This window comes from Mobula hypostoma, chromosome 5 (genome assembly GCF_963921235.1).
Source record: "Mobula hypostoma chromosome 5, sMobHyp1.1, whole genome shotgun sequence".
NCBI classification, from domain to species: domain Eukaryota; kingdom Metazoa; phylum Chordata; class Chondrichthyes; order Myliobatiformes; family Myliobatidae; genus Mobula; species Mobula hypostoma.
The window spans coordinates 101,175,003-101,195,370 of record NC_086101.1 but is presented as its reverse complement, the minus strand read 5'-3'; the positions used below and the strand labels follow the sequence as shown (position 1 = coordinate 101,195,370).

At 41.6% G+C, this 20,368-nt stretch overlaps 1 protein-coding gene across 1 annotated transcript in view; it reads left to right on the top strand.

Annotated features, from left to right (window-relative positions):
- LOC134346871 (contactin-associated protein-like 5) overlaps window positions 1–20,368 on the top strand; it is a 1,673,098-nt gene that overhangs the window by 1,117,973 nt on the left and 534,757 nt on the right. Inside the window, exons 15-17 of the mRNA XM_063048676.1 lie at window positions 6,253–6,380; window positions 11,823–11,993; window positions 15,253–15,471. Of these exons, the coding sequence (XP_062904746.1) occupies window positions 6,253–6,380; window positions 11,823–11,993; window positions 15,253–15,471 (518 nt within the window). The remainder of the gene's footprint in view (window positions 1–6,252; window positions 6,381–11,822; window positions 11,994–15,252; window positions 15,472–20,368) is intronic.

Genomic DNA, 20,368 nt, shown 5'->3' with positions numbered 1-20,368 from the left:
ACTACAGTTCAGCTTTCAACACCATAATTCCCTCCAGGTTTGACAAGAAGGTCAGAGACCTTGGCCTTCACCCTGCCTTGTGTAGCTGGATCCTGGACTTCCTGTCAGCTCGCTAGCAGGTGGTAAGAGTGGGCTTCCTCATCTCTGCCCCACAACACAGGAGCCCCTGGACTGTGATACAATAGCTGCGCCTATTGTTAAGTACCCTGTAACTGGGTTGCCAAACCAGCAGAAATGGAACACGTGTTGGAGTCTGTGATTACTAGGAACTAATAAAGCTTTAGATTATGAAGACACGTAATCCCCTTTTATTGTCATTTAGTAACGCATGTATTAAGTAATGATACATTATTTCCTCCGGTGTGAGATCACAAAAACACAGGACAAACCAAGACTGAAAAAACCGACAAAACCACATAATTATACATATAGTTACAAACAGTGTGACAATACCATAACTTGATGAAGAAGTCCATGAGCACAGTAAAGTTCAAAGTTTCTCAAATGTCCCACATCTCACGCAGACGGGAGAGGGAAGAAAAACTCTCCCTGCCATGCCGACCACAATCCGAAAACTTCGAGCTCTGATCAGCTCTCTGACACTGAGTACTGAGCGTCAACTCTGTCCGAGCGATTCGACCTCTTTCTTGGTCGCCAAAAGCAGGCAAGGCCGGTGATTTTGAGGCCTACCCTCTGAAAGATTCCCAACCACACAGTAACGACAGCAGCGGATGGGCGTTTCAGAAATTTCTCCAGATGTTCCTCTGTGCTTTCACGTCAATCTCCATCAAATCAGAAATTGTCCACGGCTGCTATTTAACAGATACGACATCATTTTTCACTGGAGAGCTGCGCACGCGCAGTGCGCTGCCATCTTCTCCTCCCACTGATTGAAGAATTATTTCTTACTAAAGAAATAAGTAATACAGTACACTAATCGCAAGGATATAAATGTAACAGTTTAGCAAAGATAGTATACACATATACACAGAAAAAGGTAATAGGAATCAACCAAGCTCTATCGCAGTCTAGGGGTAAAATGATCAGTCTTAAGTGAAGCAGAGTTCAGTTCAGTCTAGTGCAGTTCGAAGTAATCACTGTTGTTTTACCGTTGGAGAGAGAGAGAGAGAGAGAGAGAGGGAGAGTGAGAGATGCAGTTGGTTTCCGGCAAACCTTTTCGATGCCTTCTGATCCAGCTGTGGTCACCGACTGTGACCCCTCCGTTCCGGATGCGATCGTTCTTCCGTGGTGAACCCGGCACCCAGGCAAGGGCGGACACGCACCAGGTTCCCACCAATCGTACCTTTACACCCTGGGAGCCTCTGACCAATTCCTGCGAACCAGTCCTCCAAACTCCCACCACCTTGTGGGGCACACTGCTCTTTCCAGGGTCTCGAGGCGTGTGTCTCCCATGCCTTAACAAACCTGCTATTTTCATCCCCCTGCTGGGGTATCACCTGTCCATCAAACTTCAAACAGTTCAGGTTCAAAGCAAACGGCCTGTCACAGACGCCAACATCAGAATTGTGTTTCTTTCTCGTTAATCTCTCTCTTTTATTAGCATTTTGAATGTTTCTCCATTGTCTTCCGTTATCTCTCTCATTAGCATCATCCGTCCTGCAGCTCTGCTTGGCGTCACACATGACACCCCCACCTTTAAAAGGATTTCTACCGGGATAAAAATTATGGGCATGAATGCACATTATAAGATACGCACTAATATACAGGTAGTCATCAGCTATTCGGCTAATACAGAGAACTTTAAGTTTTAACACCTGGACAGAAAATCAGCAATCACATTGTTTTATCTTAATATCAAATTCCTGTAATACCAGGCTCCAACTTAACAAGTGTTTGTTTTTATCCTTCATTGTGGCCAAAAACACTAATGGATTGTGATCAGTGTAAGCTATCAGTGGTTTCCGTGCCGGACAAATATAAACCTCAAAATGTTGTAATGCCAGAATGATTGCCAGTAATTCCTTTTCCACAATGGAATAATTTCTCTGATGGACATTAAACTTCTTAGAAAAATAAGCCACTGGGTGTTCAATCTCCTCTTTGTCTGTCTGCAACAGCACCGCCCCTGCTGCTTCGTCGCCAGCATCTGTTGCTAGGGAGAAGGGTTTTGAAAACTCAGGCGCATTCAATACAAGGTGGTGACACAGAATCGCCTTCAGACTCTTGAAGGATTGTTGACAAAGGTCGTTCCACACAAACTTCTCATTCTTCGGCAAGAGCTTAGTAAGAGGAAAGGTAATATCCGCAAAGTTTTTGCAAAATTTCCGATAGTACCCCACCATCCCCAAGAACCTTCTCAGGGCCCGCTTGTCCGTCAGGATGGGAACTTCAGAGATAGCCTGCACCTTAGCCTGCATCGGTGCCAGCTGCCCCGCCCTACCATGTACCCCAGATATGTGACTTTAGCGTGACCGAACTCACTTTTCGCGAGGTTCACTGTTAGATTGGCTTCAGACAGCCGTTTAAACAGTTCCTCTACTGCCACAATGTGCTCCTCCCACGTGTCACTCCAGACCACTAAATCGTCAATATACGCTTCTGCGTTCTTTAACCCTTTTATCACTGAATTAATCATCCTTTGGAAGGTCCCTGGGGCATTTTTCATGCCAAAAGGTAGAACATTATACTCGTATAACCCAGATGGAGTGACAAATGCTGAGATTTCTCTAGCCCAGTCGGTTAAAGGAACACACTGGTACCCTTTCAGCAAATTGATCTTTGTGATGTACTTAGCTCTCCCCACTTTATCGATGCAATCGTCTACCCTTGGGATGGGGTAAGCATCAGTTTTTGTGATGGCGTTCATCTTTCTGTAATCTGTACAGAATCATATGCTCCCATTGGGTTTCAGGACAACCACACAGGGAGAAGGCCATTCCGATTTGGATGGCCTAATAATACCTGTGGCTAGCATGTGTTCAATTTCTTTCTTCATTAGCTTGCCCTTCTCCAAGTTCATCCTATAGGGGTGTTGCTTAATAGGCTGATCTGATGTAACAACAACATCATGTACCGTCCCCTTGCATCGCCTCGGGACATCCGGACATACATCTGCATGCCGGTTAATTAGCTTTATCAGCGGCTCGCTCGGTTCAGAGGTTAAGTGAGAGACCTAATCTGCAAAGTTGGCCAAAACAATAGAGTTCTCCAATCTGGTTAGCACCATATTTATCTTTTCAAGATGGGTTTTCCCCTTATCATCTGGCACCCCAGCCTCATTTATTTTTGTGATAACACCGACTAGATCTGCTTTCTTATCGTGGTAAGCTTTTAACATATTAATATGCACTAATTGGGTCGGCATACGTCTATCCGGCATTTGAATAACATAATTCAAAGAGTCTATCTTTTTAATCACTTTGTATGGACCGTCGAATCTTGCCTGGAGGGGGTTGGTTACCACTGGAAACAGAACTAAGACCCCATCGCTCACTTGAAACACTTGTTCGTGGGCACATACCACTGTTTCATTTTTGTTTGGGAGTTTGGTAGATTTTCTTTGGCAAGGTCACAGATCCTTTTAAGCCTCTCACAAAATTTTAAAACATAATCAATCACATTGACTTGTACTGTCGGACTGGACCATTGCTCTTTCAGTAAGGTCAGAGGTCCTCTGGGCTGATGACCGAAGACAAGCTCAAATGGGCTGAACCCCAATGACTCCTGAACCATGTCCCTTACAGCAAATGACAAGAGAGGCAAGGCATCATCCCTGTCTCTAGCGTTCTCTTGACAATAAGTTTTAATCATGGTCTTTAATGTTGCGTGGAATCTTTCCAATGACCCTTGGGACTCTGGGTGGTACGTGGAGGCCAAAATCTGCTTTGCTCCCATCTCATCCAACATCCATCGGAATGTGTGAGTTGTGAAGACACTCCCCTGATCTGACTGGATTTTCCTGGGCAGCCCCACCATAGTGTAAAATTTCACAAGCACCTTTACCATTGCGGGAGACTTGATGCTTGCCAGGGGCACAACCTCCTGAAATCTGGTGGCGGCGCACATCATAGTCATCACATACTCTTGCCCACTCGCAGTTCTGGGCAGGGGACCGACAAAATCCGCAATTATTCGGGAAAAAGATTCCCCGAAAGCAGGTATTAGTTGAAGGGGCGCTTTAGGCAGGACCTGGTTCGGCTTTCCTACCACCTGACGGGTATGACACTGTGTACAATATTCAATAATATCCTTCCTCATGTTCGGCCAGTAAAACTCTTTCATAATTCTATCATCTGTTTTCCTCACCCCAAAATGTCCACCGAGGGGTATCTTGTGGGCCAGGTTAAAAATCTCGTCTCTATAAATTTTCGGCACTACCACCTGGTGTACCACCCCCCACTCCTCATCTGCGGGCACGGTACTTGGTCTCCACTTCCTCATCAGTACTCCCTCCTTCACATAATAGCCCATTGGTTCCCTTTATATTTCTGCTTCGGAGAGAGCTGTCTCTGTCAAATCATCAGCTCCTCATCTTGTTCCTGTGCCTGTATAAATTCCTTCCTCGCTAATGATATATCTACCTCAACTCCCTCGCTAATAACCAATAGATTATTTTTAATATCAAGTCCTATTTAATCATTTTGAATTGGCCAATTGCATGCCACAGTCCAGATTTGTAAAGGTAACCGATACCTGTGAATTATGGGAAATGTCTATATTTTCCATAAATCACCTTTTGAGGAAACCTTGGGTGAGCTAGGACCTTCCTCCTTAGAAAGACAGAGATGAGAGGAAATTTGATAGAGTTGTATAAGATTATGAGAGGCATTGATAGAGTGGACAGCCAACAACTTTGTCGTAGGGTGGCAATGAACAATACCAGAGGACATGCATTTAAGTTGAGTGGAGAAAAAATTAGGAGGAAGGCTTTTTTACATAGAGCGTAGTGGGTGCTTGGAATACACTGCTGGCAGTGGTGGTAAAGATACAACTGGGATATTTAAGAAAATCCTAGGCACATGGATGTAAGAAAATGTGGAGGTTATGGGCTATGTTTGAGGGAAGGGCCAATTGATTGTGGAGTATTTAAAGATGTGCTGGCTGGTGGCACAGTGAGATCAGTGCTGGACTCCGGAGCGAAGGTTCCCGAGTTTGAATCCAAGTTAGGCCACCCCCGATCATGCTTTCCATCCGTGCCGGGTTGGGTGTCGAGCTAGCCACTCGGCCCCGTAAAAAATACAAGGGTCATGTCAGGAACGTTCATAACATGGCCCGGTTAATCCTGACACCATTTGCCAACAAGAAGGGCTGAATGTCTGGTATGACACGCTTAAAAAATTTTAAAGATGTAATAGGTGGATTATGGAGTAGTGGTTTATGTGAGTCATCACAACATTGTTGGCCAAAGTGCTCAACTGTGCTATACTGTTCTATGTTCTATGTTAGAGTGAGTTTTTTTGGGTAGATGATTCGTTTACACTTAAATGACTTTGACCACCAGACTTCTATTTGTCAAAGTACTGTGGATTGAGTCCACAACAATGCGCTTCCTAAAAAGGTGTGAATACCAGATGCTTCTGGTGCTGTAGTTTGACCTGATGTTGTAGTTTCGAAGACTGTATTATCTCTACTTTTTAAATATTAATTCTCTTCTATGTAGCACATAAAATGCCAAATAAATGTATTGTGGATTTAACTTGCATTCCTAAATGCTGTGGATACCAACCCAGACATATTGCCGTTGGAAGGAAAGGACAAATTCAGAAGGTGTGATGTTTGTATGTAGCTTCAAAAGGAAGCATTGTCTATAACTTTTTAAGTAGCGATTGCCTTTATGTTTAGCATATAAATATCAAGCCCACATTGGGCTAGCAGACCTTTCTATTGAAATCGTCTCCGTCCGTGTGATGCCTGCTATTCCTTGTGTCGAAGAAGCTGCTTTTTATCTACCAGTGACGCTGTTACTCCGGTGATTTCATCCACGCTGCAACATTCTATATTCTATATCACCTTTTCCAGGTGATAGACATTGTTGTGTTTAGACTGGCTGCATTCTAAGCAGTAGCAAAGTTGAGGGGAGGTAGAAGCAGGTGTTCCAGGAAAAACTGGACAATTCTAATAGCCATTCAGTGACGACATGATTTAGTTTGCTTTCTAACATGCAGCCAATACCTTGGTATTAGTCACTGGAAAGTCTACCTCAAATTTTATGACCAAATGATTGATACTATTACATTTTTATTTAAGTTTCAATTATTCCAGTTATTGATCTAATGCTCTATTTATCGGCAGGACTAATGAAACAGAACTCCTTTCCTACAAAGACCATTTGCCTGTAACACAGATTATTGTTGGGGATACAAACAGAACACACTCAGAAGCAGCCTACAAACTTGGACCACTTCGTTGTTATGGTGACAGTAAGTGTCAAAATCTTTTCAAGGGTTTGGACCTAGGGGCATTTACCATGAAGGCAAAGCCTTCCATTTGTTTCTTGTTTGCTTAACGATAGAAAATGAACTCAAATTCAGATTTATTTATTTATCTCATGTGTATTAAACACACAGTGAAATGCTTTATTTGCATAAGCAACTGACGAAACAGAATATGTTGGGGGGCACCACACATTCGAGAGTAACATAGCATGTTCACAATGTTCAGCAGGACAACACAAGCAACAGCAAAAGCAACTGTAACAAAACAAGCAATAACAGCAAAACATAAGCCTTTCCCACCCTTTCACCCACCCACCCATCCACCCACTCACTCATACACACAGACAGGCCTTTAGCCCCATGGTAGAGTGCCCATGGGGTTCCAGTTCCTGGCTCCAGACTTTCAGACTCAGACATTGGGCCTGCAGCTTCTTGTCCCTGGCCAGCCCAGGGGTTTCAGCCTTCAAACCTCTACCTCTGGACACAAATGATACAAGGGACTACAGATGCTAGAATCTGGAAAGAAAGAATGAGCTGCTGGAGGAACTCACAGGGGCATCAGGCAATATCTGTAGAAGGAACTGGACTGTCAACATTTTGGGTCAAGAGAAAGGTATCAACTTGAAACATGAACTCTCCATTTCCTCTTACAAATGTTGCCTGACCTGTTGTGTTCCTCCAGCAACTTGTTTATCTTTGCTTCAGAAAGTGGACATCTTAAAAAAAATACAATAAGTTCATCATTCAATTCTCATCTTCAAAGTTGCTTGGTAATGTTGTCTTCTATTATCTAAACTTGCTACATAGAAAATAATGGATGCTCTGTTAATTACAGGATAGCGATACAATCACATTGGTGTATCCAATCATATAATAGACAAACTCCTTTACTTACAGGTCTACAACTCAACAGCAGGAACATTGTTTTTTCTGACTTCCTGTAAAGGGCTCACCCTCTGTCACTTTCTCTCTCCTCCTGATCTATCCAGTTATCCAGTGCTCATCTCAGTCCAATCACCTATTTTCTTTCCCCTTCTCCACCCACTCCATCACCTATCACCCTCACACTTCCCTTGTTTCCATGCCTTCCTCTCCTTTCAGATTCAATCAGCTTTAGCCTTTTGTTGCTTCCACCTATCACCACCCAGCCTCTAGTGCTTCCCTTGACCATTTGTCCCTCCCCACTAATCTCCGTCTCGGCACTAAACCCTGCAAGTGGCCTAAGTGCTACAGCTGGGCCTTCACCTCCTCCCTCACCATCATTCAGGGCCTCAAACAGTCATTCCAGGTGAGGCAACACTTCACCTGCGAATGCGCTGCGGTGGTCTATTGCATCTAGTGCTCCTGATGCAGCCTTTTCTACATTGGGAGACCTGTCGTAATTGGGGGATCACTTCCAATTCTCATTCCTATTTCAACTTGTCAGTCCATGGCCTCTTCTTGTGCCAAAATAAGGCCACCTTCAGGGTGGAAGAGGAACACTTTATATTCTATCTGGGTAGCCTCCAACCTGATGGTGTGAATATCAATTTCTCCTTCCGGTTTAAAAAAAAATCCCCTCCTCCCCTCTTCTTCTGTTTCCCATTCTGAACTCTTACCTCTTCTCACCTGCCTATCAGCTCCCCCTGGGCTCCTTTCTCTTCTCTTATCAGATTCCTTGCTCTTCAGTTCTGTATCTTTCCTACCCACCTGGCTTCACCTATCACCTTCTCGCTATCCTTCTTCCCCTTCCCTGCCCCCAACTTTTTGTCTTGTCATCTTCCCCTTTGCTTTTCACTCATGATGAAGAGTTTCAGCTAGAAACGTCGACTGTTTATTAGTTTCCATAGATGTTGCCTGACCTGCTGAGTTCCAGAATTTCCAGCATCAGCAAACTCTCTTGTGTTTGTAGTACTTCAGTTTCCCCCTCTCCCATTTGCCTATTGCCCCTCCTCACCTGGATCTACTTATCACCGGCCAGCTGTTGCTTCACCATTTCCTTTAACCTATTTATACTGGCTACCTCCCCTCTGTCTTTCAGTTTAGATGGAGTGCCTTGGCTCAAAGTGTCAACTGTCCACTTTGTTCAATATGTAACGGCCTTTGCCCCAGCTGACTCCCGTTGCCTAGGGTCAATAGCCATCGACCCCGCCAAACAGTGCAACTGCTTCGGTGCGGATATGGTGTGAGTCACCCAGTGATCAACCACGACACAAATATGAAACAATATACAAAGTGCGAGAAAAGAATTATATTTTATAGAAAATTTTGGGTGATGGGTTAGTAGCAAAAACTAAAAGAAAAGGCGCCACATGAGTAACTTACCAGTCTTGTGCACGTAATATTTTAATATGTTGGAGCTCACGCCTCCAATTTCATCCACAATGTCCTTCTGAGACTCCGGTCACACCATCCAAACCCCCGAGGTCCGGTATCCGCCGCCCTGGAACTGCTGTCCGTTCCCCAGACGTCCGTCCTCCCAGCTCGCCTCCCGAAAAAGCCCGCGCTCCTCTACTCAGCACACATATACAAGATAACAGAACATGACTTTTATTGGCTAACAAATGAATACAGATTCCGTTATCACATCGTATAACCCAAATATTGCTGTTACAGAGAACCCCTTCCTTAGCAGTTAACAGTACGAGAAGCCATTTTAATATAACACTTCAGAGAAGCCAATTTGGTAATAAGCAATCAACAGTCTGTCTAGTATTACTGAAAGCCCTACAAATAGATGCTGCCTGACTCACTGAATATCTTCAGCATTTTGTATTTTGTTGCAGATTCTGCCATGCCTGTCTACATTCTACTCCATTACATAGTTTTATTATTTTACAGGTGTATGGAGGGCTATGGTTCAGGTGCAGGCTGATGGGATTAGTCAGTTTAATAGTTCTGCATGGACTAGTGGGCTGATGGGTCAATTTTTGTGCTTTAGTGGACTATGGTTCTGTGAAGCTCAGTGGTGTTCAAAAAAGAGATCATATGCAAGTTGGAAATGATCTTGTAGTCTTGAGTGAATTGATTCTATTCTTGTAACAAAAAGATCATTGGGCCACTTGAGCTGATGTTTGGTTCCCTCCATCCATTAAAAAATCAAACAGAGGATTAAAAATCTTCAAGGTATTTGCTGACCTTGCTCATGGTCATCTTCAGAGCCCCCTGTAGAGTGATTGGTGGATCACATGATTCAGGTAGCAACCTCAGCAGGATCCCCCAATGCACAATAGTATCGGCCAAATTCTGCTCCTATGTCTTGATGTCTTAATCATAGTCATACTTCATTGATCCTGAGGAAAACTGGTTTTCGTTACAGTTGCACCATAAATAATTAAATAGTAATATGTAAATTCTGCCAGGAAATAAGTCCAGGACCAGCCTATTGGCTCAGGGTGTCTGACCCTCCAAGGGAGGAGTTGTAAAGTTTGATGGGCACAGGCAGGAATGACTTCCTATGATGCTCAGTGTTGCATCTCAGTAGAATGAGTCTCTGGCTGAATGTACTTCTGTGTCCAATCAGTCCATTATGTAGTGGATGGGAGACATTGTCCAAGATGGCATGCAACTAGGACAGCATCCTCTTTTCAGACACCACCATCAGAGAGTCCAGTTCCATCCCCACAACATCACTGGCCTTACGAATGAGTTTGTTGATTCTGTTGGTGTCTGCTACCCTCAGCCTGTTGCCCCAGCACACAACAGAAAACATGATAGCACTGGCCACCACACACTCATAGAACATCCTCAGCATCGTCCAACAGATGTTAAAGGACCTCAGTCTCCTCAGGAAATAGAGATGGCTCTGACTCTTCTTGTAGACAGCCTCAATGTTCTTTGACCCAGTCTAGTTGATTGTCAATTCATATCCCCAGGTATTTGTAATCCTCCACCATGTCCATGTCCCTGGATGGAAACAGGGATCACCGGTGTCTTAGCCCTCCTCAGGTCTACCACCAGTTCCTTAGTCTTTTTCATATTAAGCTGCCGATAATTCTGCTCACAGCATGTGATAAAGTTTCCTACCGTAGCCCTGTACTCAGCCTGATCTCCCTTGCTGATGCATCCAACTATGGCAGAGTCATCAGAAAACTTCTGAAGATGACAAGACTCTGTGCAGTAGTTGAAGTCTGAGGTGTAAATGGTGAAGAGAAAGGGAGACAAGACAGTCCCCTGTGGAGCCCCAGTGCTGCTGACCACTCTGTCGGACACACAGTGTTGCAAGCACACGTGTGTTTGTGTGTTTATATGAAACATAATGCACTTTCCATGCCTCCCCCGCCCACCTTCTCTTGGAAAGGGATCATGTAGAGGTCTTAAAAATGTAATTTTGAGACAACTTTGTGGGGTTACAAATTTGGGGAGATGCTCTCCTAATATCCACCAAATTTTAGATGCAAGTTGACATACTCCAAACTGGCCCCCCTCAAAAAAAATCAGAAGTTTACCTGAGTAACTAGGCATGTGGCTGAAAAAGAATTTTAAATTTGGACATTATTGCAATGCAGGCTCTTAGAGATGCTGCATGTAAATTGGCTTCTGGAGTTTCCACATAGAGTCATTGAGCACTATAGCACAAAAATAGGCCCCTTGGCCTATCTAGTCCAGGCCAAAGTGTTGTTCTACCCAGTCCCATCAACCTGCACCAGGTCCATAGCCCTCCCATCCATGTTCTTATCAAAACTTCTCTTAAAGGTTGCAAAAGGTGGTGTCTGAAAAGAGGATGCTGTCCAAGTTGCATGCCATCTTGAACAATGTCTCCCATCCACTACATAATGGACTGGTTGGGCACAGGAGTACATTCAGCCAGAGACTCATTCCACCGAGATGCAACACTGAGCGTCATAGGAAGTCATTCCTGCCCGTGGTCATCAAACTTTACAACTCCTCCCTTGGAGGGTCAGACACCCTGAGCCATTAGGCTGGTCCTGGACTTATTTCCTGGCATAATTTACATATTACTATTTAATTATTTATTGTTGTATTACTATTTAATTATTTATGGTGCAACTGTAACGAAAACCAATTTCCCTCAGGATCAATAAAGTATGACTATGACTATGACTAATTTGACTGTATCCACCACTTCTGCTGGTAGCTTGTTCTATACTTCTGAGTGAAGTAGTTTTTTCCCCTTCAGGTTCTCCTTAAACATTTCCCCTCTCACCCTTAAACTATGACCTCTAGTTCTAGTCTCACCCAACCTCAGTGGGAAAGGTCTGCTTGCATTTACCCAGTCTATACCTCTCATAATTTTGTATACCTACATTACATCATAGAAGTCCCTTTTAAAAACATTTTCAAAGTACCTTAGAATGTCCTGAGCTTGTGAGAGGAATATTTTGAGGAGAGAAAGAACCTGAAACAAGATCTGAGCTAAAGCACTTCCAAACATGATTTCAGTATTTTGCAGCTAATATCAGTTCAATCCTCTCTTTGTCCGTCCAGGAAATTACTGGAATGCAGCTTCATTTAACACTGAGAGTTCATATCTCCATTTTCCAACATTCCATGGGAAGATAAGTGCAGACATTTCATTTTTCTTCAAAACAACGGCTTCCACAGGAGTTTTCCTGGAGAACCTGGGAATCAAGGACTTTATAAGAATAGAGCTGAACTGTAAGTAAGATACCAATTACAAACTGCAATCATTATGTACATAAACCAACAGCAAATCCTAAAGCTGCTTCAATCTGTTTTCATCCCATTTGTTAAACAATTATGAGTTAGCAACCTGTTTGGAGTATTTTCAGGTTAAAGTAAGACTGCATGTGACATTCAGTCGACAGTGGCTGATAAATTCCCTCAATAACAGTTAGAGGACAATGATTTGATAAATGTTTTAAGCTGAGTGACTTTACTAAAAATCTTTACTCTTCTTGAAATTCAAACTACAGCACAAATCATAATATCCCTGCAACTTTCACATCATCACTTTCCACATAGGAATTTGGACAATTTATTTAGTATTTCTGTCTGGCTGTTAAATTACAGAAAAAGAGCTCATACAATTGGTAGTATTCAGTCTAAGTCCTGGAATTCCAACCCAAACACAACACCTTTTACCAGCGTCTGCCCTGGGTCAAGAAGGTGGCTCAGTTCCACCCTCTCAGCGGCGTTTGGGAATGGACAATAAATGCTGGCATTGCCAGCTCCAATTCTGAAAAATGCTTTTCTTTTGTCTAGTTATAAAGTTCGTTTATGGTTTTAGAAGACAAATAAACTGTTCAGTTAAATACATGTCTCAAGTAAACCATTACAAGCTCTGAGTTTATGCCCTGTTTTTGCTTGCCTCACCATCACCAAGTAAACTGACAAAGGATTTTGTAATCTCACATTGGTCTGATCTGACATACACTAGCAATCACCTTTGTTTTATTATCTCAGCCATTTACTAACATAATTTACATTATGCTGTTAAACATTAATAAATTATCATTAAGACCAGAATAATTTTCAATCACAATATTTTTGTTTGATCATGTTTTTAGTATTGAAAAATGTACTTTAAAACAATGGCTTTTACTGGATCAAGAGAGCTTTAATTATTTTTTTGTAATCTGGGCCTGGTTGAGATTAGCTTTATTTGTCACATGTGCATATTGAAATGCATTGTTTTGAGTCAACACAGTCTGAGGTGTGCTGAGGGCAGACTGCAGGTGGTGCCATGCTACCGACACCAACATAGCATACCCATAACTTACCAATTCTAACTCGTACATCTTTGGAATGTAGGAGGAAACTGGAGCGCCCAGAGGAAACCCACACAGTCAGGGGAAGAATGTACAAACTCCTTTCAAACAGCAGTGGAAATAGAAACCTAGTTTTTCATCTAATACTGTACAGTTCTGTTGGTATATTTAAAAATAGCAAAACTCTCTCAGTAAACCATTGATCATTTATTTGTAATTGTCTAAACAACCCTGCAAACATTTAAGGCCTTTGCACAGATTAACCTGTTCCTCTTTGTTACCACATTTCCAGTATGTGGGATGACATTTATGGCTATTTTCTCTAAACCCCCTGGAACACTACATTTTTAAAAGAAAATCTCATTCTTTTGTAATCTCACAAAAGACTTAATAGCATGATGTTATTAATATTCTGAGTGGGAATGAAAGCACCTTGGTTGTAAATGATGCATGCTATTTATCTAATTATATTGTCATGTGCGGTGAGGAACAGAATAACTGTATGCATTAGTGGCAACCTTTACAGTGAAAGGATCAACCAGCATTGGATTTTCATCCTGTTTTCTTAATCATTCCTGTATGATTGAAGACTATAGTGAAGGTTTCTCAGAAGCTTAGCTCTAAAATCATGCCTAGGGATGGTAATTCACTAAAGCTTCTGTCTGAAATTCTCTCTTCTGTGTTAATAGAGAGAAGATCAAAAGTTCATATGTTAAAATGGCTTTGAAGCTGAGACAGTAATTTCAAGATAGGAGTATTTACACTGAGGTGCCATAATTTGCTGTCATACTCTCTGCAGTTTATTCCAAATTATATCTACCTGAAATTGTAATAGTGTCCATTAACACATGGATTTCAAAGAGATTTTAAATCATCTTTTATTCATCAATGTGTAGTAAGCATCTTAGCCTGCTTTCAATGAGTTTGTGATTTTTTGGCGATGTCATTAAATGAAGTCCAGGTTTCACAGAGAAAATGAATAATAAGCTGGATTCATATTCAGAACAAGACATAACAAGACTAACACAACACTATAAATCCACTTTACCTTTGCATGCTGTGAAAGTAAGAAGCTGAAGCAATTTTATATCCACCACCAGTCAAATCTCATCAGTTGCAATTGTCCTGTGTGAGCCACATTGGGTTTCATTGTGACTGTGTTTGCTCATTTTGCCAAGGACAGATTTGCATTCCCAGATTTTTATGGAATATAAATGATGATGTTTCTCCTTGATAATCATAAAATATGGTATATAGTCATACTTTATATGACAAGTCATTCAGTTATATCTAGCTGTTTCCAATTCATGCATGGGGAATAGATGTTGTCCTTGCCAGTAATGTCCACATCTCTAGAAATAATGTAGTACATGTCCACTTATGAATAAAATGTAGTTTGCTCCTGTATTAGATGAATGCTCTGAGAATTAAAATGCTATTCTGATCAAATTTAATTACATATCAATCCAATTGCAGCTGAGCAGATAATAATTCTGCCTTGAGTGAAAGTTGGTGATTTTTAGCTCCCATCCAAAGCTCAAAAAGCAATATTCTAGGCAACAGTGCCCTTTTTTCTAAATGCATTGTTTATCTAGTGATGACCAGGGGAGTTAATGCTGGTATTCTGTCCAATATCTGTCTCTCTTGGTAGTGTAGCAGTTGGCACAATGCTTTACACACCAGTGGCCTGGGTTCAGTTCCTACTGCTGCCTGTAAGCAGTTGGTACGTTCTCCTCACAACCATGTGGGTTTCCTCCAGGTGCTCCAGTTTCCTTCCACATCCCAGACATATAGGTTCTTAGGCTAATTTGTTGGCGTGGGCTCATTAGGCCAGGAGGACCTGGTACTGTGCTGTGTGTCTAAAACATTTTAAGAAAGTGAATAATGTGTTCAGTGGGAGCAAATTTAGCCACTGTATTTTTGACATCCATGATTACTCTTCAAGGTATTTCTTCAGCTGTTTACCGCACCTTAGAATATCAAGGCCATGAGAGATTCTGTAAAAATGCAAATCATTTTTTAACTTTAATTTCAATTAGTAAATCCATAATTATATAAAGGGATGAAGGGAGGACAATGTTAATGATTGGACTTGCTCTTTTTCTCTCAGCTTGGCACAGTTATTGAAGGCTGTTCCTCAAGTTAATGATAATTACCTCTACCTGTATACTCTATATGACTTTCAGCTCCAGTGGAAGTGGTTCTTTCATTTGATGTGGGTAATGGACCGTTGGAGGTTATTGTGAAATCACCCATGCATTTGAATGACAATCAATGGCATTATGTTGAAGCAGAACGAAATATCAAGGAGGCATCTCTTCAAGTGGATCACCTGCCAAGAAGCTCTCAAGAGGCACCCTCTGATGGGCACATTCAGTTACAGCTCAGCAGCCAACTGTTTGTAGGTAGGAGACCCTCATTTACTAATCACCTGACACTTTCCTTGGCACCTACAGCAGATAGCAAAGAGGTCAATTCAGGAAATCGTATTTTTATTGCAGTCTATAAAGCAATTCAGTACACATTGGTAACTGGTTCAAAGCTAGAGTCATTGTTGTACTAAAATGCAATAAGAAAGTCACCTGTGTAAATGACTCAATTCTTTTATGAGAAACCCTTTAAGATCCTTGGCTTTCCCCCGGGGCATTTGAATATATTCCTAATTCAAATATTACACATCCTGAGAACAACAATGGGCATTCAAAGTCCATCTATTAATACTTAGTTTAGTATCTGTGTCAGAAATTAAATGACTTCTGAGGCTTATTAATATAGTGAAGAAATATTGAAATATGCATTGCAATAGATACCTTGATGCTGTACGGAAGCAAATTGGCTGGTTCGGTTAGTGAAACAGCAGATGCTGATTGTGGGTAAGTACAGCAACTGTTCTCACAAGCAAGCAATAAAACACTTTCCTCAATGTAAGTCAAACAAGCACTCATCCAAGTCCCTCAAACTATAGAAACTACAACATTCAGTACACTTGTTAAATCTGTCCAAGTTACATAGGAAGATTAAACAAGCAATAAACAACTACTTAACCAGGTAGGCACTCAAAACATGAGTGCTTCCCCCCATGTAACTGTAACATACATTTTAAATGGTTTCTCCAGCACTCCCCAGGGCCAAGAGAAAGACTAGCACACCTTTGTACACCTACAGACCAGAAATCAGTCGCAGGTATCGCAGCATGTGACCTGGGACCATGGAGCTAACCAATGAGAAGGTGGCTACATACCTCATCATTGACCAGCATGGTGGAAGTGACTTTCAGAATGATGTTCGAATGGCAAATAAGTAACCTTTCATATTACACTTGAGTCTCTAAAGCTCCTACGATATGTCATGGAAATATAAACAAGAACTGTAGGTTAATGTTGTCTTTGAATTATATGTGAAGAGTTCATACAGGGCTTGTACATTTTACTGAATGTTTCAGCAGTTATATTCTTTGCTCATTTGAGTACGAAGACAAATGTATCAAGGAAATCATAATGCCAGCCCCTCAGATTGTGTAAATTACTAGATCTAGAGGATACAATGCTGAAACTTTAAGGCATTGGTCAGACTATATTTGGAGCATTATGTGCAGCTTTGGGCCCCATATCTAACAATGGATATGCTAGCATTGGAGAGATTGCAGAGGAGGTTCACAAAAATTACCGCAGGGATGAAAGGTTTAATGTAAAAGTATTTGATGTCTCTAGACATGTACTCACTGGAAATTAGAAGAATGAGCAGGGATCACATTGAAACCTATCAAATATTGAAACGCCCATGGAGAAGATGTTTCCTATAGTGTGAGAGTCTAGGGTGAGAGGGCACAACCTCAGAATAGAAAGATATCCCTTTGGAACAGAGGTAAGGAAGAATTTCTTGAATGAATCTGTGGAATTTATTGCTTTACTTAAAGCAAAGGCTGATAAATTGCAGATCATTCATGGTGAATAAGGTTATGAGGAAAAGGTAGGAGAATGGGGTTGAGGGGAGTAATAAATCAGCCAAGATGGAATGGTGGAATAGTTGGGCTGAATGGCCTAATTCTGCTCCTATGTATTATGGTCTATAGTCTAAGATTTGCAGCTGCCAGTCAGCATTGAACTTAGTGTAGGACTGCCTTAGGGGGCTGCAGATCCAGATCTTTTTCGGAGTTTGTTTACCATGCCTTCCCCATAAGGCAGCAGAGGTTTGGGATCAGAGTTTTCCTTCTCCTAGATGAGCTGCCAACCATGGCTGAGGAGCCCCATCTCCCCCAAAGGACTGCTTTTAAGGCATCAGTAATCCGCCTTTGCCCCTTCTCCTGTCAGTAGAAACAGTTCCACTGGGCTTAGTAGCTAAGCCACAAATGAAGGCCAGGAGATTGACTTGGTTGTCAGAGGCTATTTGAGAAACACACCACTGCGAGCATTTAATAAGTAGACGGAACATATTCCCACTACCCTCTCCACCCTCCCTCCCACCCCACCTCTGGTTATAACAACCTTAAGAAACCAGTTTTTCTGGAGACAGAAAAATACCTGATGTGACGCATCATCATACTGACTAGCAATGTGTGCAGTTCCTATAATATAAGTACTAAAAAAGACAGCACTGGGAATATTCAGTGAATCATATAGCATTTGTGAATGGAAAAATGGAGATAAAATTTCCATTGATGACTTTATTGAAAACCCACAGCAAGGTTGAACTCATTTAGGAATTGCGAAGCTTCTCTTGCTTGTGAAAATGAAGAATTGTGTGTGTAATTTTTTTCTGAAGGCAACTCAATAGAAATTTTAAAGAAAAAATTATCTGCTGAATGCTAAACAATTATTAATAAACAATGGGAACAACCACTTTTTCTTTTAGTTATAGATCTTTTTGTTCAGTTGCTGTTGCTAATTAGTATTGCCCATAAGAGATCAAATAAAGTTGTTGACTGTAATAATAGCAATGGTTTAACATTGACCTGACTTTGTTTCATGATCCAATTTGAAGCAATGTATAAACATTTCCTCACATAGAATAAATTAACAATCACTGATATTCCATTTATTTTCTTTGAAGATTATTGTTCTGAATGTTTCCATTGTCTGTAACGCAAACAAACCTATATACTATGGGTTGTATTGAATACTGCACTTGTATACTAACAAGGGTTGAATTGGAGGATGAATGGAATTGAATTTATGTTATTTAGCAGCAATTGTGCTAAAGCTAATTTAGCTTGTGTGACAGTAGACACTAATGCCTTATTTTAGCATAAGGTATTGAAGTGGATAGGCCTCCTTCAGTGGAAGTTCTACATTAAATGAGGGCAATTTTGAGTCTGAGCATGAAGTAATTTGTTCTTTCAGCTCAAGGGCAGAAGCAATTGATAAGGAGAAGAATTGACTTCCTTGCATGAGGTATTCCCTTTGCCCTATCCATACTTCCTCTACCCTCTCTAGTACTTTTATATCACTATCCCAGTTCTAGAAACATAGAAACATAGAAACATAGAAAATAGGTGCAGGAGTAGGCCATTCAGCCCTTCGAGCCTGTACCGCCATTTATTATGATCATGGCTGATCATCCAACTCAGAACCCAGCCTTCCCTCCATACCCCCCGACCCCTGTAGCCACAAGGGCCATATCTAACTCCCTCTTAAACATAGCTAATGAACTGGCCTCAACAGTTTGCTGTGGCAGAGAATTCCACAGATTCACCACTCTCTGTGTGAAGAAGTTTTTCCTAATCTCGGTCCTAAAAGGCTTCCCCTCTATCCTCAAACTGTGACCCCTCGTTCTGGAACTCCCCAACATCGGGAACAATCTTCCCGCATCTAGCCTGTCCAATCCCTTTAGGATCTTATACGTTTCAATCAGATCCCCCCTCAATCTTCTAAATTCCAACGAGTACAAGCCCAGTTCATCCAGTCTTTCTTCATATGAAAGACCTGCCATCCCAGGAATCAATCTGGTGAACCTTCTTTGTACTCCCTCTATGGCAAAGATGTCTTTCCTCAGATTAGGGGACCAAAACTGCACACAATACTCCAGGTGTGGTCTCACCAAGGCCTTGTACAACTGCAGTAGTACCTCCCTGCTCCTGTACTCGAATCCTCTCGCTATAAATGCCAGCATACCGTTCGCCTTTTTCACCGCCTGCTGTACCTGCATGCCCACTTTCAATGACTAGTGTATAATGACACCCAGGTCTCGTTGCACCTCCCCTTTTCCTAATCTGATGCAGAGTCTTCGATATGAAGCATTCTCTGAATCCACAGGTGCAGCCTGACCTGCCGAACATTTCCAATATTTTCTATTCTCATTTCAGGTTCTCTCAATCTTTATTTTTTATTATTTCTCACCGGAGCCATGATTTTACCTTCCTATATTAGTGGAGTTGATTCTTTTTGGGGTTTAATACATCAACTAGTGACTTGAAATTGGAAATTAGAGAGAAAAAATCCAACAGTAAAGTCACATGGTTGCTGTGGTGAATTGTAATCATTCTAGAATGGATAAAGCAGTGGTTGATTGGCAGGAAGCAGAGTGGGAATAAAGGGACCCTGATTTGGCTGGCTGCCAGTGACTAGTGGTATTTCACGGTAGTCTGTGCTTGTGTTGGGACTGATTCTTTTTACTTTATATGCCAATGATTTGGATAATGGAATTTATATCTTTCTTGCAAACTTTGCAGATGATACAAAGATAGGTGGAAGGGCAGGTAGTTTTGAGGAAGTAGAGAGTCTAGAAAGGAATTAGACAGATTGGGAGAATGGGCAATGAAGTGACAGATGGAATACAATGTTGGAAAATGTATGGTCTTGGACTTTGGCAGAAGAAATAGAAGTGTTGCCTATTTTCTAAATGGAGAGAAAATACAAAAACCTGAGGCAGAAATGGACTTGGGAGTCCTTGTGCAGGATTTCCTAAAAGTTAATTTTCAGGTTGAGTCTGTGTTGAGGAAGCCAAATGTGATGTTAGCATTGATTTCAAGAGGACTAGGATATTAAAAACAAAGGTGTAATGGTGAGGCTTTATAAAGCACTGGTGAGGCCTCACTTGGAGTATTGTGAGCAGCTTTGGGCCCTTTATCTTAGAAAGGATGTGCTGAAACTGGAGAATCTTCAAAGGAGATTCATGAAAATGATTCCATAATTGAATGACTTGTCATATGAAGAGCGTTTGATGGCTCTGGTGTTGCATCCATTAGAATTCAGAAGAATGAGGCGTGACCTAATTGAAACCTATTGAATGGTGAAAGGCTTTGATAGAGTGATTGTGGAGAGGATGTTTACTATGGTGAGAGAGTCTAAGACCAGAGGACACAGC